The sequence below is a fragment of the Leuciscus leuciscus genome (assembly GCF_965113295.1).
Source record: "Leuciscus leuciscus genome assembly, chromosome: 3".
In the NCBI taxonomy this organism is placed as follows: Eukaryota; Metazoa; Chordata; class Actinopteri; order Cypriniformes; family Leuciscidae; genus Leuciscus; species Leuciscus leuciscus.
The window spans coordinates 50,667,327-50,684,288 of NC_138727.1; the positions used below are offsets into that span (position 1 = coordinate 50,667,327).

The 16,962-nt window shown below is 38.2% G+C and overlaps 2 protein-coding genes and 2 long non-coding RNA genes across 4 annotated transcripts in view; 1 reads left to right on the forward strand and 3 right to left on the reverse strand.

Moving 5' to 3' along the window:
• Positions 1 to 4,882: 4,882 nt before the first annotated feature.
• On the reverse strand, positions 4,883 to 6,463 carry LOC309495531 (E3 SUMO-protein ligase ZBED1-like; the record flags this gene model as incomplete). The annotated part of the gene is made up of 1 exon (XM_082165312.1): positions 4,883 to 6,463. The coding sequence occupies one exon, from the start codon at positions 6,461 to 6,463 to the stop codon at positions 4,883 to 4,885; it is 1,581 nt and encodes a 526-aa protein (XP_082021438.1).
• A 3,906-nt stretch (positions 6,464 to 10,369) lies between these two features.
• LOC309493986 lies at positions 10,370 to 12,605 on the forward strand. The gene is made up of 2 exons (XR_014204164.1): positions 10,370 to 10,875; positions 10,997 to 12,605. It is a non-coding gene; the product is annotated as an uncharacterized lncRNA (long non-coding RNA).
• The window catches only part of LOC309493698 (uncharacterized protein), a 45,037-nt gene continuing 40,155 nt past the window's right edge, over positions 12,081 to 16,962 (reverse strand). Inside the window, exons 11-14 of the mRNA XM_082162897.1 lie at positions 13,712 to 13,816; positions 13,536 to 13,603; positions 13,281 to 13,427; positions 12,081 to 13,068 (exon numbers count right to left, since the gene is read on the reverse strand). Coding sequence (XP_082019023.1) covers positions 13,287 to 13,427; positions 13,536 to 13,603; positions 13,712 to 13,816 — 314 coding nt within the window. The 3' untranslated portion in view covers positions 12,081 to 13,068; positions 13,281 to 13,286. The remainder of the gene's footprint in view (positions 13,069 to 13,280; positions 13,428 to 13,535; positions 13,604 to 13,711; positions 13,817 to 16,962) is intronic.
• The window catches only part of LOC309493994, a 44,910-nt gene continuing 40,028 nt past the window's right edge, over positions 12,081 to 16,962 (reverse strand). Inside the window, exon 2 of the long non-coding RNA XR_014204172.1 lies at positions 12,081 to 13,232. This is a non-coding gene — a long non-coding RNA (uncharacterized lncRNA). The remainder of the gene's footprint in view (positions 13,233 to 16,962) is intronic.

Genomic DNA, 16,962 nt, shown 5'->3' on the forward strand with positions numbered 1-16,962 from the left:
CCAAACACAAAATAATATACAATATTTAAATGTACTAAAAGTAAATTAAGGGGCGGCTGGCCAATAGAGGGCGCTAGGGCGCCTTGTTTTGCTTTCCGTGATTACTTTTTAAAACAACAGGGACATATCCAGCATGGACAGTTACCGGAGTGAGGGAAGAAGCAACTTTCTGAGAAAGTCACTAAACAGTTTGAGTTCAATTTCAATTGCAAATGGAAAGTTTGTGCAATTTGTTTGTTTTTGTGTAAGAATGCCTCAGCCTTGTAATATGGCATTAAATAATTACTGACTTTTTCACAGAGCACTGGTATCATGCAATTTGTGTTAAATTGTGTTTGGGTGGTTAATAATAATAATAATAATTATTATTTTTTATATTATTATTATTATTATTTATATAGCGCCTTTCCAACACCCAAGGTCGCTTTGCAAATATATGTAAAGGCAGTGGTTCTCAAACTGGGGTACATGAGGTGACAGAAGGGGGTGCGGGATTCGGGAACAAAATGCTGAATTTTGCCGTTCATTTAATACTACCTCACCTTAAAATAAGATTTAAACTGAGCATTGTTGTAGATTTTTCCCTAAACCTATCTATGTGGGTCTCGTCTACAAATCGACGTCCCCACTCAGTATCTGGGTCTCGTCTCCAAATCGACGTCCCCACTCAGTATCTCACCTAGTCTAACTTGTTTTTTCTTTACTAACTAGTTTTCTTGCTGCGCAGCATAAAATGACAGACAAACTCTAAATGCTTTAATCACGGCCGGGAGAGTTTCTCGAGCAGTTCTCAGAGAAATCTCACCCACATAAAATAATACATCAGGTTATATAGGATAAAGACATGACGCACAGAAACCAAATCACCTGCCTAACTCATGACTTTAATGTAGGGCTGGGCGATATGGCCAAAAAAAAATATCACGATAATTTTTTTTATATCAGTCGATATCGATAATTATCACGATAAAAGTCAAATCTTTATTTCTTTCAAGTTTAAAAGCAGATTTTTGCTCCTAAGTGAAAGTTGTAGAAACCAGAGCGTTAACTGTGGTTTTAAACTACTCTTTATTGTCAGAACATATCAGGACAAACACTTGCCAAACTGGTGAACATTTCACAAATCTGAGGTAGAACATTCAAACATTTGTCATTTTTCCTTAACAAAATAAATATCTTTATTGGACAATTTCTTAGTTTCTGCATGTGCTAATTTTTTTTTGGTAAAAAAAATGTTCTGACTGAGTTTTATTAAACTTAACCATTGGTCATCCAGTAACATGCATTTAGATCATCCAGTAACATGCATTTAGATCATGATAACCACAGATGAAACCAGGCATAGTCTATAGCACCTCACTATCATGGCAAAATGTAACTTTATGGTTTCTATGGTATTTGTATGAAAAACAGTAGCCTAAATACATTATTAAATACTGGCCAAAAAAATGGCCAAGCCTAGCCTTGTTGTTTTAAACTTCGCTCTCTTACCGGTAGGCGTGGCTTGGGAATGGCCTCCTAGGGCAGCGGAGCAAGTGGATCTTCATTATATGAAGATCCACACGATAGCAAATGTGACATTGATTTTATACAACAGTTCAACAAACGAAATATAATTAATATTAAGTGATGTTCATTTTCAACACAGTTGTCAGTATTTTTACAACAAAATAATAGCTCCAACGAAAGCCACAGCAGATCTGCAGCACACAGCAGTGTTTGTGAACGAATCTGGCGGTTTTAATTTAATATTTAAAAGCATCACTTAATTTTTTAACATCATTACATATTTCTCTATTGAATATTTTTTATTTATTTAAAGCATCATTTATTTTATAAAGGTATTTGTAAAGGTAAAAATGCACTGGAAAAATCGATTTAAGGAGGCAAATATTGTCCCTTACTGAAAAAGGTGTGACTGAAGAGTGGGGGTACGCAGAAGGATGTTAAAAGCCTCATGGGCTACAACTTTAAAAAGTTTGAGAACCGCTGGCACTGGGTTAAGGAATAGAACATAATAAACATCAACATCAAAGCACAATACACACACCAAGAGCAGAAAGTAGGCCTAATATACAGAGGTCACTTACAAAGTTAGGTTAAAGATACAAACAAAGAGGGATTCAAACAAATAGCATATCAGTAACAATGTAGAATTTACAGACTGTGAGCTGAAGAGTAATATACAGATAAAAAAAATTGTTTTTGAAGGAGAGAAGGGTGGATGTTTGACTGATGTCTTGAGGAACAGCGTTCCACATCCTCGGAGCCACTATGCTAAAAGACTCCCATGGTAACCAGACTATTGAAACCGACTGAATATGACACATCCCCACCTAAGATATTTTTCACCAGCCGCCACTGAGTAAATTCAAACTAAATAAGGTTTAAAGTTTTAAAGTCATGAATTTATCAGATTATGTTAAAAGGAAATAATGCACTTGGACACAAAAAATATGCACGTCATGTCACTTACTCATTTATATGTATATATTTAAATATATTATGTGTATATATATATATATATATATATATATATATATATATATATACATATGTGTGTGTGTGCACATACTTTCTCATAATGCGCACATACTTTCTCTCTCGTGTGCTCTACGGTCACAACACAGCAAGCAGGCACGCAAACTATATATGTATAGCCTATATATTTTTTCGGGACCCGTTGGGCTCGGGTTGGGTAGCAGACCTCTACTCTGCGGACATCAGAGACTTATTTTACATCTTGTAAAAAGGGCCATTATACCACCCCTTTAAAGGTGACATATCATGAAAATCTTTTTCCGTGTTAAAGCAGGGCTCAGTAGTTTCGGGATTTCTTCGCTGTATTCTCGCTTTTTGCTCGCAGGTTTCTCTCTAGAGCTCCCCCCACAGCTTCGGAATAGATATTTGACAACACTGTTGTAAAAACTCGTTGGCGATTCTCAGACACCAGAGGCTATAGATCAACGACATCAAAGCAGATGGGACGTTCTTTAAAACGTCTTCTTCATTCGGGTTCGAACAGCGTGAGGGAGCGCAATAATGACAGCATTTTAGCAGATTTCTTTTGGCCGTAAAGCAATTGTTTACATCGCGAGACCTGATATCACGCGATATTTCCTGACGCGGCGGCCGGCGGCCCGCCGGCTCAAAGTTGCAAGTGCGGATTTTCCGCTCACGTGCACCAGGGGGGTGCGAAACGACCACCATTCAACCCGAAATAAGTAATATAACCATTCCAATGACTCCGAAGCTGTTCAGTTAAGGTAAAAAAGTTACTTAGAGCACCTTTAAAGTACTATAATCGGGTCCCCGGTGCATCTACCAACCAAGAAAATGTGAAAAGTGACAACCCACTAACTTTGTTTTGGTAAGCCTTTCTCTGCAAGCATGTCAAAAAATAAGCCAATCAGATTTCACTCCCCTTCTGACGTAGAAAGAGGATCTTATTATAATATTACAGCCACTTAATCTGCACGTTTACACCCACGGCGCCACCATTTGGTTTACGCAAGCGACAACAGTGTAACCAGTTCTAACGCAATAGCAAAAGTTCCAGCAAAGCATGCAAACTGTTCTGTCGTTGCTGCACAGACGAGCACTGAACACTATTTAGGGTCCCAGCCTCAGATGAGACAAGTGAGCAGTGGATTCATTTTATTTTCAAAAGAAATCCCCCAGAAACATATGAATCAATGTAACTCCACAACAACTTCATAAATGTATCCACTAACCATTCAGAAACGTCCAGGTGCGTCTAAAAGTTGCAATCTCTTCCTGAGTCTCTCCGTAAGGCTGCACTCACCTACTGGTTATTTCTGAGATTTTGGATGACTGAGATTCAAACGTTTTGTTATTGTATCCAAAGCTCATGTAAAGGATCGACCCTCTTCTGAACGGAGGCGGGGAGCAGCAGCTCATTTGCATTTAAAGGGACACATGAAACAGAGCGCAGAGTCCTGCACGGGTTCTGGTACTACCATCACTTTTAAAAATTCATCGCTCGATCTGCTTGCAGTCGTCGAGATGGATGCTGAGGAGTTGAAGAAAAGAATAGCCTAGCTAGTGGAGATGGTAAAGTTGTCGACGATACGTCATCAACTTTCAAGTCCAGTGTGTGGGAGAAATTTGGAGTTAATAAAACAATATTGTGAAAGGCTTTGCTGCATGCATTTTCGTGTTGGATATCCGCAAATGTGGAACTTATTCGCTGAGGAAGCACGCAGATAACTGTGGTAACAAACCAAGTAGGGCTGCAGCTATCGATTATTTTTGTAATCGATTAATCTAGCACTTAATCGATCGATTAATTGGAGGAAAAAAAATTTGTTGTTTTTAAACAACCAAAACAAATAATGCATAACGAAAATGATGTGGCTGTAAAATGATCAAGCATTTGGCTTTTATTTCTCAAAAAAAAAAAACAGAGGTATTGATTCCAACTCCAACATTTGGCTCCAAAACTAAGCCTATTTATTGCAATGTTTACCCATTTAGTGTTTATAAGTGCCAGTGCCAACAATTATATAACAATACAGTTAAGTCAACTTACTGTAAAACATGTATAACATGTAAAACTATGAATAGAAACTTGCAGGATTGCACCTTCTGCAAATTACCCACCTGAGAACAAAAATAAATGAATATAAAATATCAAGCCAAACAGGTACACAATGGATACAATTTATAAAAAAATAAATGTAAATAAAACAATACATAAAACATAAATAAAAATCAGACTTTTTCAGCTGTAATCTCAAAACAAACATCAAAATGTACCTAGATGAGTGAGTGAGTGTGTGTGTGTGTGTGTGTGTGTGTGTGTGTGTGTGTGTGTGTGTGTGTGTGTATGTGAGAGAGAGAGAGAGAGAGATTTCAGATTCTACAACAGCTTATAGTTGCAATGGAGAAACATCAACATATCCACATGCTCAGCACTTAGGCTTGCCCTACGTTTTGAGGCAATGTTCCCAGCAGCAGAGAACAAGCGCTCTGAGGGTGTTGATGTTGCTGGGATCCCCAAGAAAGACTTTACCAGCTGTTCCAAGGTTGGATATCTTGCTTGATTTATTCTCCACCATGGCAGTGGATTCTCCTTCTTGGAAATAGGCTGTTCACCAAAATACTCCAAGACCTCCCTCTGCACCGCTCTGCTCATCTGCTCATCCTCATCCTCTCCTTCATCCTCATCCTCTGATGATGATCCCAGAATACTTTTCTGATGTGATCTACCTGTAGTGTGTGTAGCTGATGTGGTGGCAGTGGCTTCCTCTACCCTTACATGTGTCTGTTTTGAGTCCTTTCTGGCAGCTAGTGCCATTGATTGAATACTAGTTTGGACCTTCAACACCTCTTCAGCAGGCAAGAACTTCAGTTTTCTAAACCTGGGGTCCAAAGCAGCAGCCAGAAGGACAGGGTTGGGAGCATCAGGTAGAAATTCATACAGCCCTTGCCACCTCTCTGTGATCTGCTCTGCAGCAGAAGCCTGAAATGCCTTCACTGGTGCAGTTTCAGGTTCTGCAGTCAGTGTGCACTTTTTAAGGTTTTGGACCAGCTGTGGAAGGGCAGAGAGGGTGACATACTGTTCTCCACTAAGAAACTCTGTAGCTCCTTCAAATGGTCCAATGACCTGTGTCAACTCCTCACTGATGTGCCACTGCTCTGGCTTTAGGTCCAGGTAGTGGTGTTTACTTCTCGGATTGACTGCTGGATCGGAGAGAGCTGCAGTCACAGGCCATCGCTGTTCCAGGAGTCTTGATAACATGTGATACGTACTGTTCCACCGGGTACTGATATCCTGTATCAACATGTGTGGTGGCTTTCCCATCTGCTGTTGTTTTTCTTTGAGCTTAGTGCAGGCCACTTCACTCTTTTTGAAGTGTTCCACTAGGCACCTAGCAGAACCCACACAACTAGCAATTGTTTTATTGTTTTTGAGTGTGCTCTGCACAACTAAATTTAAAGTATGCCCTGCACATCTCACAGAAGCCCACCCATGCCTCTCTCTAAGAATTCTTGCTGCCACCACCACATTGGCCCCATTGTCATGGACAACTGCCTTTACCTTTTCAAGTGGAATCTCAAATTTGGCAGTTGTCTCCTCTAGCCAGTCTGCAATGTTGGCTGCAGTGTGTCTCTCTTCTAGGGGCATTGTGGTTAGGGAGAGGGACTTCATCTCCCAATCTTCCCCCAAGAAGTGGCATGTCACCCCCAGGTAGGCCTCTGTTGCCACACTGGTCCAAATGTCTGTTGTCAGGGCAACACACTCTGTTTGCTTTAGGACAGCTTTCAATTTCTCTGTGATGTCTCTGTGTTTCTTCTCCATCAGTTGTGTGAAATATGTTCTTGATGGCAGGTTGTATTTAGGATTGAAAGTTGAGATCATGTCTCTAAATCCCTTGTCCTCCACCATGGACAGTGGCCTCATATCGGTCACGAGCATGTTCAGGCCCGGACTGGCCATCGGGAGCACCGGGAGAATTCCCGGTGGCCTGGCGACTAATTTGGCCTGCTGCCAGCCAGCGTTTTTTTTTTTTTTTTTTTTTTTATGTATTATTATATATATATTTTTTTATACTACTACCTTTACCAGTGATCATTTTCGAATTCGTCATTCAATAAAATGATTATTATAAAATGAAATCATGAATCTGTTAGTCTTGACTGGCAAGGCTACGATTCGACTTAAGCCTCAGCCAAACGGTTAAACAGAAAATGCGAGCAGCACCCGATGATGGAGAGAAAACGGCCAGGTGGAGCAGAGAGGGAAAGGACAACGAAAAAGAAAGCACTCAGAGAACAAGCAGCAAAATGTGGGCTTCAAGTGCAGGTCAGTTTCATCTGTAAATACTGTACTTTTTTCTTCGTTAACTTAGTATTGAAATTCTAGCAAATGTAAGCGGTAGCGCCCCTATTACTATCGTCATTCAAAATACTGTATGCTAAAGGAGATTAATATTATTTAGTGTAAAGTTACATTAGTATTTTAGCAGGCAAATATTAACATTTATGTGGTACTGGGAGCAGGGAGACAGGAGTGATAGTGCAGACATCAACAAAAAATAATGCAATAACATTTTATTAGACAATTTAGAAAATTATGTCTGGCCATTTGTGAGGTTTAAAACTTTTTTCCTTCTTTTTTTTTCTTTTTCTTTTTTTTTTATATCAAATGAAGGTGGAGACAGTCAACCTAGCACTAGCTGTGATGCAATGATCACACATTCAGCCAGGGAGTGAGATGACATGTAGAAGCAAAATATATATATATATATATATTTTTTTTACATATTGTATGAAATATAGCCTAGTGTTGCTAAATGTTGGATATTTAAGTAATTTTAAGATGAAAACAACAACATTTTGTCATAAATATAATACTTAGATTTTTTACTAAAATAAATGTAGATTCTGGGAAAACAAATTACAATAAGGTGGTTGTTTTACACACACACACACACACACACACACACACACACACACACACACACACACACACACACACACACACACACACACACACACACACACATTATATATATATATATATATATATTAGGGGTGTAACGGTTCATTCACGGTTCGGTTCGATACGATACACTTGTGTCACGGTTCGGTACGGTTCGGTTCGGTACGTTTTCCATAGGCTACAGCAAAAATAAATAAATGCCAGAGAAATTTCCTTGAATTATTATTTTTTTAATTATTATTTTATTTAATGAAACTAACATCATAAAGTATGTTTTTTTTTTTTGTTTTTTGCTTTTTTACTGAGCAATAATGGAGCTATACTTGACTCTTCTTATTAGCATATAAAACAAAACAGCTCCTTGGACAAAATGAAATACAATATTGTAGTAGTAGGCTAGTTATAAACAAAGTTTTATTTTAGTTCAGATTAAAATTTGAGGGCAGCAATTGTATTCATAATGTCAAAATAAAACAGACGTAATGTTACTTGAAAGCATTATAGCCCACTATTCCTGACAAACTTCCATACCTTGCAGTTAGTGTTCCTACTACAGCAAATCCATTCCACGGTGAATGTTGCTGATCTGTGGACACCGGCCAGTTCATTCAAAGGTTCATTCATGGCACGATGTTTCTTCCTGGTTTCCACGTCAGCGCTGTTTGATCCGTTAATAACAGAGAAATGTGAATGTTTCTCACTAGATCTCGCAGCGATGTTATTACTTCAGTGGCGAATTCAAAAAGCATTTGAAATTCAAATGCTTTCTTTACTGGTCTGGATCTCTTAGCGCTGTGTGGTGTTTCTTGATCAGGCTCGCGCATAGGGCTCGCGAGTCCCGCTTCACAGGTCAAAACTGATAAACGGTCCACACACAAACACAATAAGAGTAGCTCAGTTTCGTTCCTTACATTGCATTTGCCAGATGATGTTGTGGTCGCGCCAGCCTCTATGAGCGCGCTTGCCACCCGCGACGTGCCTTCATTTGAAATAACGACATTTTGGTCGGCAGAAAAAATGGTCCAACGAACCGTTCGGTACGTAATGCGTACCGAAAACCGTACCGAAAGCCTCGTACCGAACGGTTCGATACGAATACGCGTATCGTTACACCCCTAATCAGAGCCGCCTTAACCTAATGTTAGGCCCCGGGGCTGAGAGGTTTTGTAGGCCCCCCATCCCCTCAATTTAAAGAGTCTCATTTTAAAAAAGTGTAATAGCCTATCTAGGTAATCTACATCACAAAATGCATTAGTTTCTTTTGAGACCTACAACAGTGATTTTTTTAAATATTGTTTTTCATTTTAATATTGTTATTAACATATCACTGAGCACATAAACACAAGGCACTTTATTTAACAACCACACACAGCAACTAAATTTCAACTTTATGCAAATGAGAAGCGATTTTCGCGAGCGACGACCAATAGGAAAGAAGCCTTTCAGTGGAGCTCAGCTCCCGTCACCTTCTCGAGTGCAGTGCAGGCAAGACAGAGGAGTTCGAGGGCGATTTCACTGTTTTATATGATTTACTGTAACTAACCACAAACATGGATATAATAAATTTATGCATGGAAAAGAAACTGTCGACAGTCTCAGTGAGTTTAATTCATACATTTATAGTTCGAGTGTTGTAGTTTTATGATGCAAGTTTAGCACTGCTGCAGTTCATTTTACAGTGCATTATGTTGACTATAGGGACAAGAAAATGTATTAGCCTATTTGTCAAATTCGGATGACGTTTTAGTAATTGATGACAGTATGAGTGAGTTTAATTTGTAGATTGATCGATCGTTAATCTAGTAAATGATTTAATCCCTGAACACTGCTGTGTGTAATATAAAAACACTCTCCCAACAGCATACTGTTTCTTTTGAGCCTAATTCCTAGTCAAATTAAAATGATATAGTTGTATAATATCACTTGTGGTGGTGTTTTGTATAGATGTGGCCAGACGAGCAGTCTCGCCTCATTCGCGCCGCGGGACCTCTAGACGCGCGTAAACGCGTCTTTACAACACTGAAATCACTCGCGCCAGACGCTCTATTCGCGTTTGGTGTGAACGCACCTTAACAATAACATTAGAGCGACAGCACTACCAACGCCCACAAGCGACTAGCGACATACAGCGACAAAATCTGACAAGTTAAAACAAAATGACCTTTTCAGCTCATCATGAACCTGAACATGGGAGGCCCCTGAACTTGGGAGGCCCCTGGGCTTCAGCCCAGGTAAGCCCGTACATTAAGGCGGCCTTGCCCCTAATATATATATAACACTAGTACTCCACTTTACTTAGTGTATGAGGCTGATGATACTGGTGGAAGGGAGAGACAGAAAGATATTAGGGAAAATGAAGAGAAGGAAAAGGGAAGCGAGGATACTGTTCAAGAGAAAGCCTTTAATTATTTTACACGGCCCCAGCCTAAGGATTTAGACCAATAAATGTAATTTAGGAAAAAATTAAAAATTGTCTGTGTTTCTAAATTTTATTTGGGTCCATGGGATGGCCTGGATGGGTGTGGGATTTCCCGGCCTGAAATTGTGTCCCAGTCCGGCCCTGAGCATGTTCAAAATGCTCTCTGTAAAAACTGCAGCCTCTTGAACAGTGCATGACTGAGCTGGGCGAACAAAGCTGTCCATACTCCGTTGTGAAGTGCTGAGAGGGAGAAAAAGAGGAAAAGCAATTTAATTTATTAATATGCACAACAGGTTTCATGCTGTAATCTAGCCCTGATATCAAAGTAAATATCTGTTTTATGTAGATTTCTACACCTGCAGCATTTACCATTAGGGTACTAACAAATAATATATAATTTCTGGGATGAGCCTATTTGCTATGGTAACCTAGCAACCTGTGTGTGTGTGTGTGTGTGTGTGTTTGTGTGTGCACGCGTGCACGCGTGCCGTGCGTGAGGAAGAGTGACGCCCCAGTCAGACCAGTTGCTTCATTGCAGTTTAGTACGGCAGAAATAATACATACATTCATTTTCAATAGAACGCTGCATTTGGCTTGCATCACTTGCATTGCGGTACATTTTAGGTGAAGCATCCGTTCGAAATATCGCGTCACAACATCACGTCCCGGTGTATACAGTGAATGCATGCTGAAATTATTGTTGCGTGGCTACATAAAAGTTTAAGCATATGTGATGCATTGCCGCGATTGGTCTGACTGGCGCGTGAGAGAGACGAGGGTGCATGCGTGTGTGTGAAGGGGTTCTTTTTTTTAGGCTATACTCTCTTGCAATTGAACGTGAATACGTTTACTACTTAAAAACATCAAAGCTAAACATCATATCTAGTCAAACCGCATCACGACATCGCTACAAATACAGTATGGGATTAAAATCAGCAAACATCAATGTATAGGCTTAGGCTACGCTACCTTGTTTCAGCGACGCTTGGTGAAACAGCATGGAGTGGATGTTTTCGGTTCAGATGCTGAATCATTGAAGTTGTACTGCTGTGGAATGCCTGGTCTACTTTGCAGTAGACACATTGCACCTTGTTCTCTTCCTTTTTAAGAATGTAATGATCCCAAACTTTAGACATTCTCTGCCGTTTATGGACATCTTTACTCTCCGCCATCGCGCCAACTAAATTCAAAATGTATCACGCGCTATGGTGTGCTTCCTGAACATTGAACAACGGTCCGTGTGAATCAGATCCCTGCGCGTATAGTGCGCGTCATAGGAATTTAACGAGGCTTCGAGGCAGAGTTTTTGCCTCGAGGAATTTTTGTAATCGAGTAACTCGATGAATCGTTTCAGCCCTAAAACCAAAACAGTATTTTTCAAATTTAACACTGTTAAGTATGTGTGGTGTGCAGGGCGTGTTTGAACCCAAAATGGTCAGATGTAGGCTAGACGAAATTGCGTGGCAGATATAGTGTTGTAGCCGCGTCTGTTCGATTGATAAAATGTTATTAGGCTACTCAGTTTTGTGGTAACGTTAGCCATGTTCTTAATGCCTTCGGCTGAAGTTGTCCTTGTGTTAATGGTCGTGTAATAACTTCTGTATGACCTGGCAATACAAATTGTTGTAAGTGTGTCTATAATGTGATAGTCTAAACTGATTTTATTTCGGTTGCGGGTTGGGTGGTCAGATCTATTTTAAGCGGGTCGGGTCGGGTGCGGATTTTAATTAGTGCTGCTGTCGGAAAACGGGTCGTATGCGACTTTAAGCACTGCGGGTACGGGCGGGTGCGGATTTACAAAATTGGACCCGTGCAGGACTCTGACAGAGCGTTTTTGCTCACACCCAAAAAGGGGCAACTTTGACAAGCTATGATCTGGAGGGTATTTTGAGCTGAAATTTCAGACACATTCTGGGGACACCATAGATTTATGTTACATCTTGTGAAAAGGGGAATAATATGTCACCTTTAAATACCCAGACCAGAACGAAAGAGTTGTAAATATTTACTTACAACACAAATATTTTTAGATTTGTTGGGCCTACTCTTGTGCCCCAAAGGGTCACACCTGGTTTTACCAGGTATTGACCACTCAACAAGAAGTTGCTTTATTGCTAAGACCTGAGGGAAAAGAGTGAGAGTGGGGAGACGAGACTCAGCTCGGGAAGAAGAGATAAGAATGAGCCAGATGGATTAGATTCAGATTAGCAAGCTTTACTGTTTTATTACAGGTTAGGAGTCTCAAATTCAGTCTCAGTGGAAATACATCCTTACAATTTCAGTGGCACACTGGCAATGTTTGCATATTGATAGAGGTTGAACTGATGTCTAGGAGTAGTGACATTGTCCAAGATACAAGAAAGAATATTTTAGAATAGCCATGCAAAATATGATTATACAAACTATAGCTAAACAAAAAGCTAGCAAAATGTATATAAAAGGAGATAAACAAATCCAACCTGGCACCCCTTGTGGTCACATGAGGAAGTTACAAATAGTTGTCTCTTTTGATCTTATACATATCAGTTTTTCACTGGTTGTTTAATATCCTTTCTTAAAGGGGTCATGAATTGAGAAATCTAATTTTCCATAATCTTTTGACATATAAGAGGTCATTAAAAACATCCTGTAAATTTTTATTGAAACCAAGCTCAGAAAACAACTCGTTTTGGAATTTGTGACATTATGATGTAATATTGTGACGAAAGACCGCCTCTGCAGAAGAAAATCAAGTCCTACTTCTACATCATTGCCTCTTTAGCCCCGCCCACTGATTCACACATGTCATGTAGTAAATACAAGAAATGTTAACACAGGATTACTCCTGCAACAAAACCATAGAGACACCTCTGAGGATTACAAGATGTCTTTGCATTGCCATCCTTGTGATCCTAAAATTAAGCGTAGATTAACTTTATTTTTAACTAAATATTTGTAGTATTTACACATTTAGCGGGGATGTTGAAAAAAAAATGTATATGCGAAACTGTTACCCAATCATAGCAGTGGCCGTTTACTTCCAAGTCTTGACTGCGGCGCGCCTATAAAAAAGTGTTTCAAAGTGAAGGTCAAAAACAGGATAGAAAATAGATTGTACTTCTACATTAGGATGTTTTGTGGTGTTAAAATCTTGATAACATTACGAGTGGACTATTCATGACCCCTTTAATACTAGGATCAGAGATTTTACATTTACATTTATGCATTTGGCAGACACTTTTATCCAAAGCGACTTACATTGCGTTATCCTATACATTTATACATAGGTATGTGCAATCCCCTGGGATCGAACCCACAACCTTGCGTTGTTAACGCAATGCTCTTACCACTGAGCTACAGGAAAGCCTATTTTCTTACCACTGAGCTACAGGAAAGCCTTTTCACACTGTGAAAAGATTTTCACAGTGACTGGCCCATGTTGAGCTGTACATTCCCATAGATTACATGTACTTGGCTCTTTGGGACTTCAGGTCTGTTGATAGGTTCCCTCGGAGTGCTCTTGTCTTTGTTAGGAGTGTCATTCTCGTACACATTCTCTTCCTGCATCAAGAAAACAAAAGTGCACTAGTAATATGTCTGCTGGGTCATTGCATACAGAATAATAAGTTGGGTTTTTAGGTTATTTTTTAAGGTCGGAAAGCGACTTACAAAATCTTTGGCATCACTCTTCTGTTCATCTCTGCCTTTATTAAGCTTGTTGACAGGCGTCACACTGCCTATGGAAATATCAAAACAAAGAATGGTTTTAAAAATACATTGGTCAAATCTTTCTATTGTTTTAATTATGCTGATAGTAGACATGGCTTGTTTATTTATACTTGTACTTGCTGATGTCTTGCGAACAGCGATCAATCCAACTACAAGTATGATCCCTGCTATGACCAGACCACCGACAGCATATAACATATATACTGTAGTGTTCGAGAAAGCTGAGGAAGAGATAGAAAGATATTTTTGTATCATTAAAGTCATTCAATTAGTCATTATCTGCATCATTTCCTCCAATAAAGGAGCATTGACTTGTTGATGTACCTACTGTAAAAGATCGTCAGGAATTAAAAGGATTAAAGAGTATTATTTTACGATAAATGAATGTAAGCACTGTAAAAAATTACATTGTTTCATTGATTTGTAATAATTTGTAGTTGGATTTACCATAATGGTTATTGTTTATTCATATTCATATTTGTGATCTAGTCAGAAGAGTGACAAATGAAAACATTTGTTAAAATAATGACAAGCTAAAATATTAAGCTAATTGGATGATTATAAGTTTGTCGACCTATAATATTATTAGCTTTACTTCAGCATGAATATTTACCAATATCTTATTTCAAATTCATAATTGTTTGTAGATGGATGTTTTAACAGCTACTGACATTCATCTTTGAAAGATGAGACATGATTAAAAAAAATCTTGCTGACGGCACCTTTAAGTTGCAAGAAGCTGCCTTCAGCAAGATTTTTTTTAATCATATTCACTGAAACCGACACTATGCTCCGACAGAACAACATAAATCAGCCGGTTTTAGAAAAAAAACCTGCACTTCTACCTCCACCTAGAGCCTGTTATTTGTTTTGCAAAAATCCACCGCTCCCGGTTCTTCCGGTCCAATCAGCACAGGGCTGTGTGAGATCTGATTGTCATCACAGTTCGTGCACACGCCACAGATCCCCCAACATTTTGGCTAAGTCCCCTCAATCTGCCAGACTTGCCAACTGTAGCTTTAAGATTTTTTTTTCTTCCTTCAGCTAATGATGCACAGACATCAATACTCGACATACAAAACAGAAAAATGGTGACACTCAATAAATAATAATAATAAAGATAAATTCTGAACATTAAAAAATAATCAAACAACACAAACACAAAGAGAATGTATCCAGGTGATGTTGGTTTGATAGTGATAATAACAACAACATAATCATAATAATTCAGCATTAGCATCAGCATTAACTCGGCATTATATGAAATCAACTGAAGATAAAAAAAGACATTAAATCGCTCAAGATCTCAGCAGAGGAGGATTAAACAACTCCATAAACAGCATTACCAGCTTCACGTATTACTAACCAGACTGACTTTATTCCTGTAATTTCTGTTTTAATAAAAAAAATAGATTCATTTAAAGTCCCCATGATGGAGATCAGTGGTTTCTTTAGTTGGGGTCTTGACCCTTGTTATCAACTAATGTCTATAGCAGCAGAATACAGCGATTTTATTTGTTTTCGCGGATCCGTGTGAATGGGTATTGATTTGACAATGGTGCCGTCTGTACATGTAAAACTCGAAGGAAAAACTTCTCTGTTTTAAATATATTGTGGTTGTGTAAATGTACCCTTAATGTCTTTTATCTTCAGTTAATTTCATCTAAGGCGGTAGCTAGAAGTTTCCCTTTTTTCTGTTCATGTTTCTCTTCCTTAAGTGATTCTGCTTGTTAACAGCAGGTGTTTATCATTGATGCTCAATCATCACTTAATTATCTCATTAACTTCAACACTGCTTCAATGGTACTTTAACTCAATAGAGTGCATACACATGAACACTAGGCAGTGTTAAATTATCATTGTCATTTTGCTGTGTATCATTTTCATTAATCTTTTGTCAAATATGGCGTAGTCAATGCAGAAATGGTACATTCAGTCTTATAATTAATTTACCAGGCTACCTATATGATCGTTTACCAACAACAATTAATAAAATGTTTCAGGATGACGCATTTAACAGTAACAGATTGCCAGGTAGGCTGTGCTTTACATACATGTTCATTTTATATTTTTGTTGTTGTTGTTGTTGTTATTCTCTTTGTTTTACATCCTCTGAACTGTACCACAAACGTGTTGTATTTGTCTTGTACTTTTTGCACTGTAGCCCTTGTCTGTAATGGAACTAAATATACATATATAAAAAAAGGTAGGCTGTGCGTAGCGGTGACAGGTCAAAGTCCTAAAGTCTTCAGACGGGTACAATGGCAGTTTTTAACTTATTTTTGTAAAGAAAATGTAGAGTTTCAAAACTGCAGGGAGTTTCACAGCAGCCTTAGCATGTTAACATCATGAGCCAAGTAATATTAACACCAATTACCAGTGTGCACTTAAAAATTCTCATGTATCTCAAAAAAGCTGCACGATTTGGGGAAAATGTCATATTGCGATTATTTAGGTCAATAATGCGATTGCGATATAATAGACAAATGGTTTCATGAGTCAACTTACTTACTTCTCAAGGAAAAGGCACACACAGATTTTGTATTTCTCAACTCAGTGTTTTCAAATTAAAATAATAGTTTTTACTAAATTAAATAATGACATCTTTGCATTACTGCAAACTTGTTATTGTCTCAATAGTATAAAATAAATAGAACAATAAATAAGAACATTGAAAATAAGATATTTTGAACATTCTGTCCAGACAAACAGGGACATTTATAAGCAGGATGTGTATTGTGATTGTCAAAACATCAAGTTTAGTGACAGTATGTTACAATGTTCACATGGTACAATGACTGGTAGGCTACTGTTTTTATTATTGCTTGATCTTGTGATTTGATTCCGATCTTGATTCAAAATCGATTCATCTGGATAACGTAGGTACCTAATATTGATGCATGTTGATTTTCTCAAAAAAAATTTTAATAAAAAAGAATTCACCTAATGCTGTAAACAGAGAGCAGCTGGTATTATTATTAAAGGTTAAAAATAACAACTCAAATTAAATATAATTTGGTTTTTACTAGGCTATAATAATAACGTTACAATATTTTAATGATATAAGTAAAAATATAATAAATATTTAATATAGTGCACAAAATTAGCAAAATACTCTCTATATATAATTTGTCTAGCCAACTAACGTGCTATCAAATGGCTTTCCTGAGGTAAAGGTGACATTATGTGACATTATGTGTCTATTGCCTATTGTTTTGTTTACCTGTTTCTGCGGTTGAAAAACACTGATTGATCGATATTATGTATGAAGTATAAACATTTCGGTAAGTTGTACTGTATCTTTCAACACACCTATTGTTCATTTGTGTTTATTTACTATTAACTAGTAGTAAAGAGTAGGCTAAGA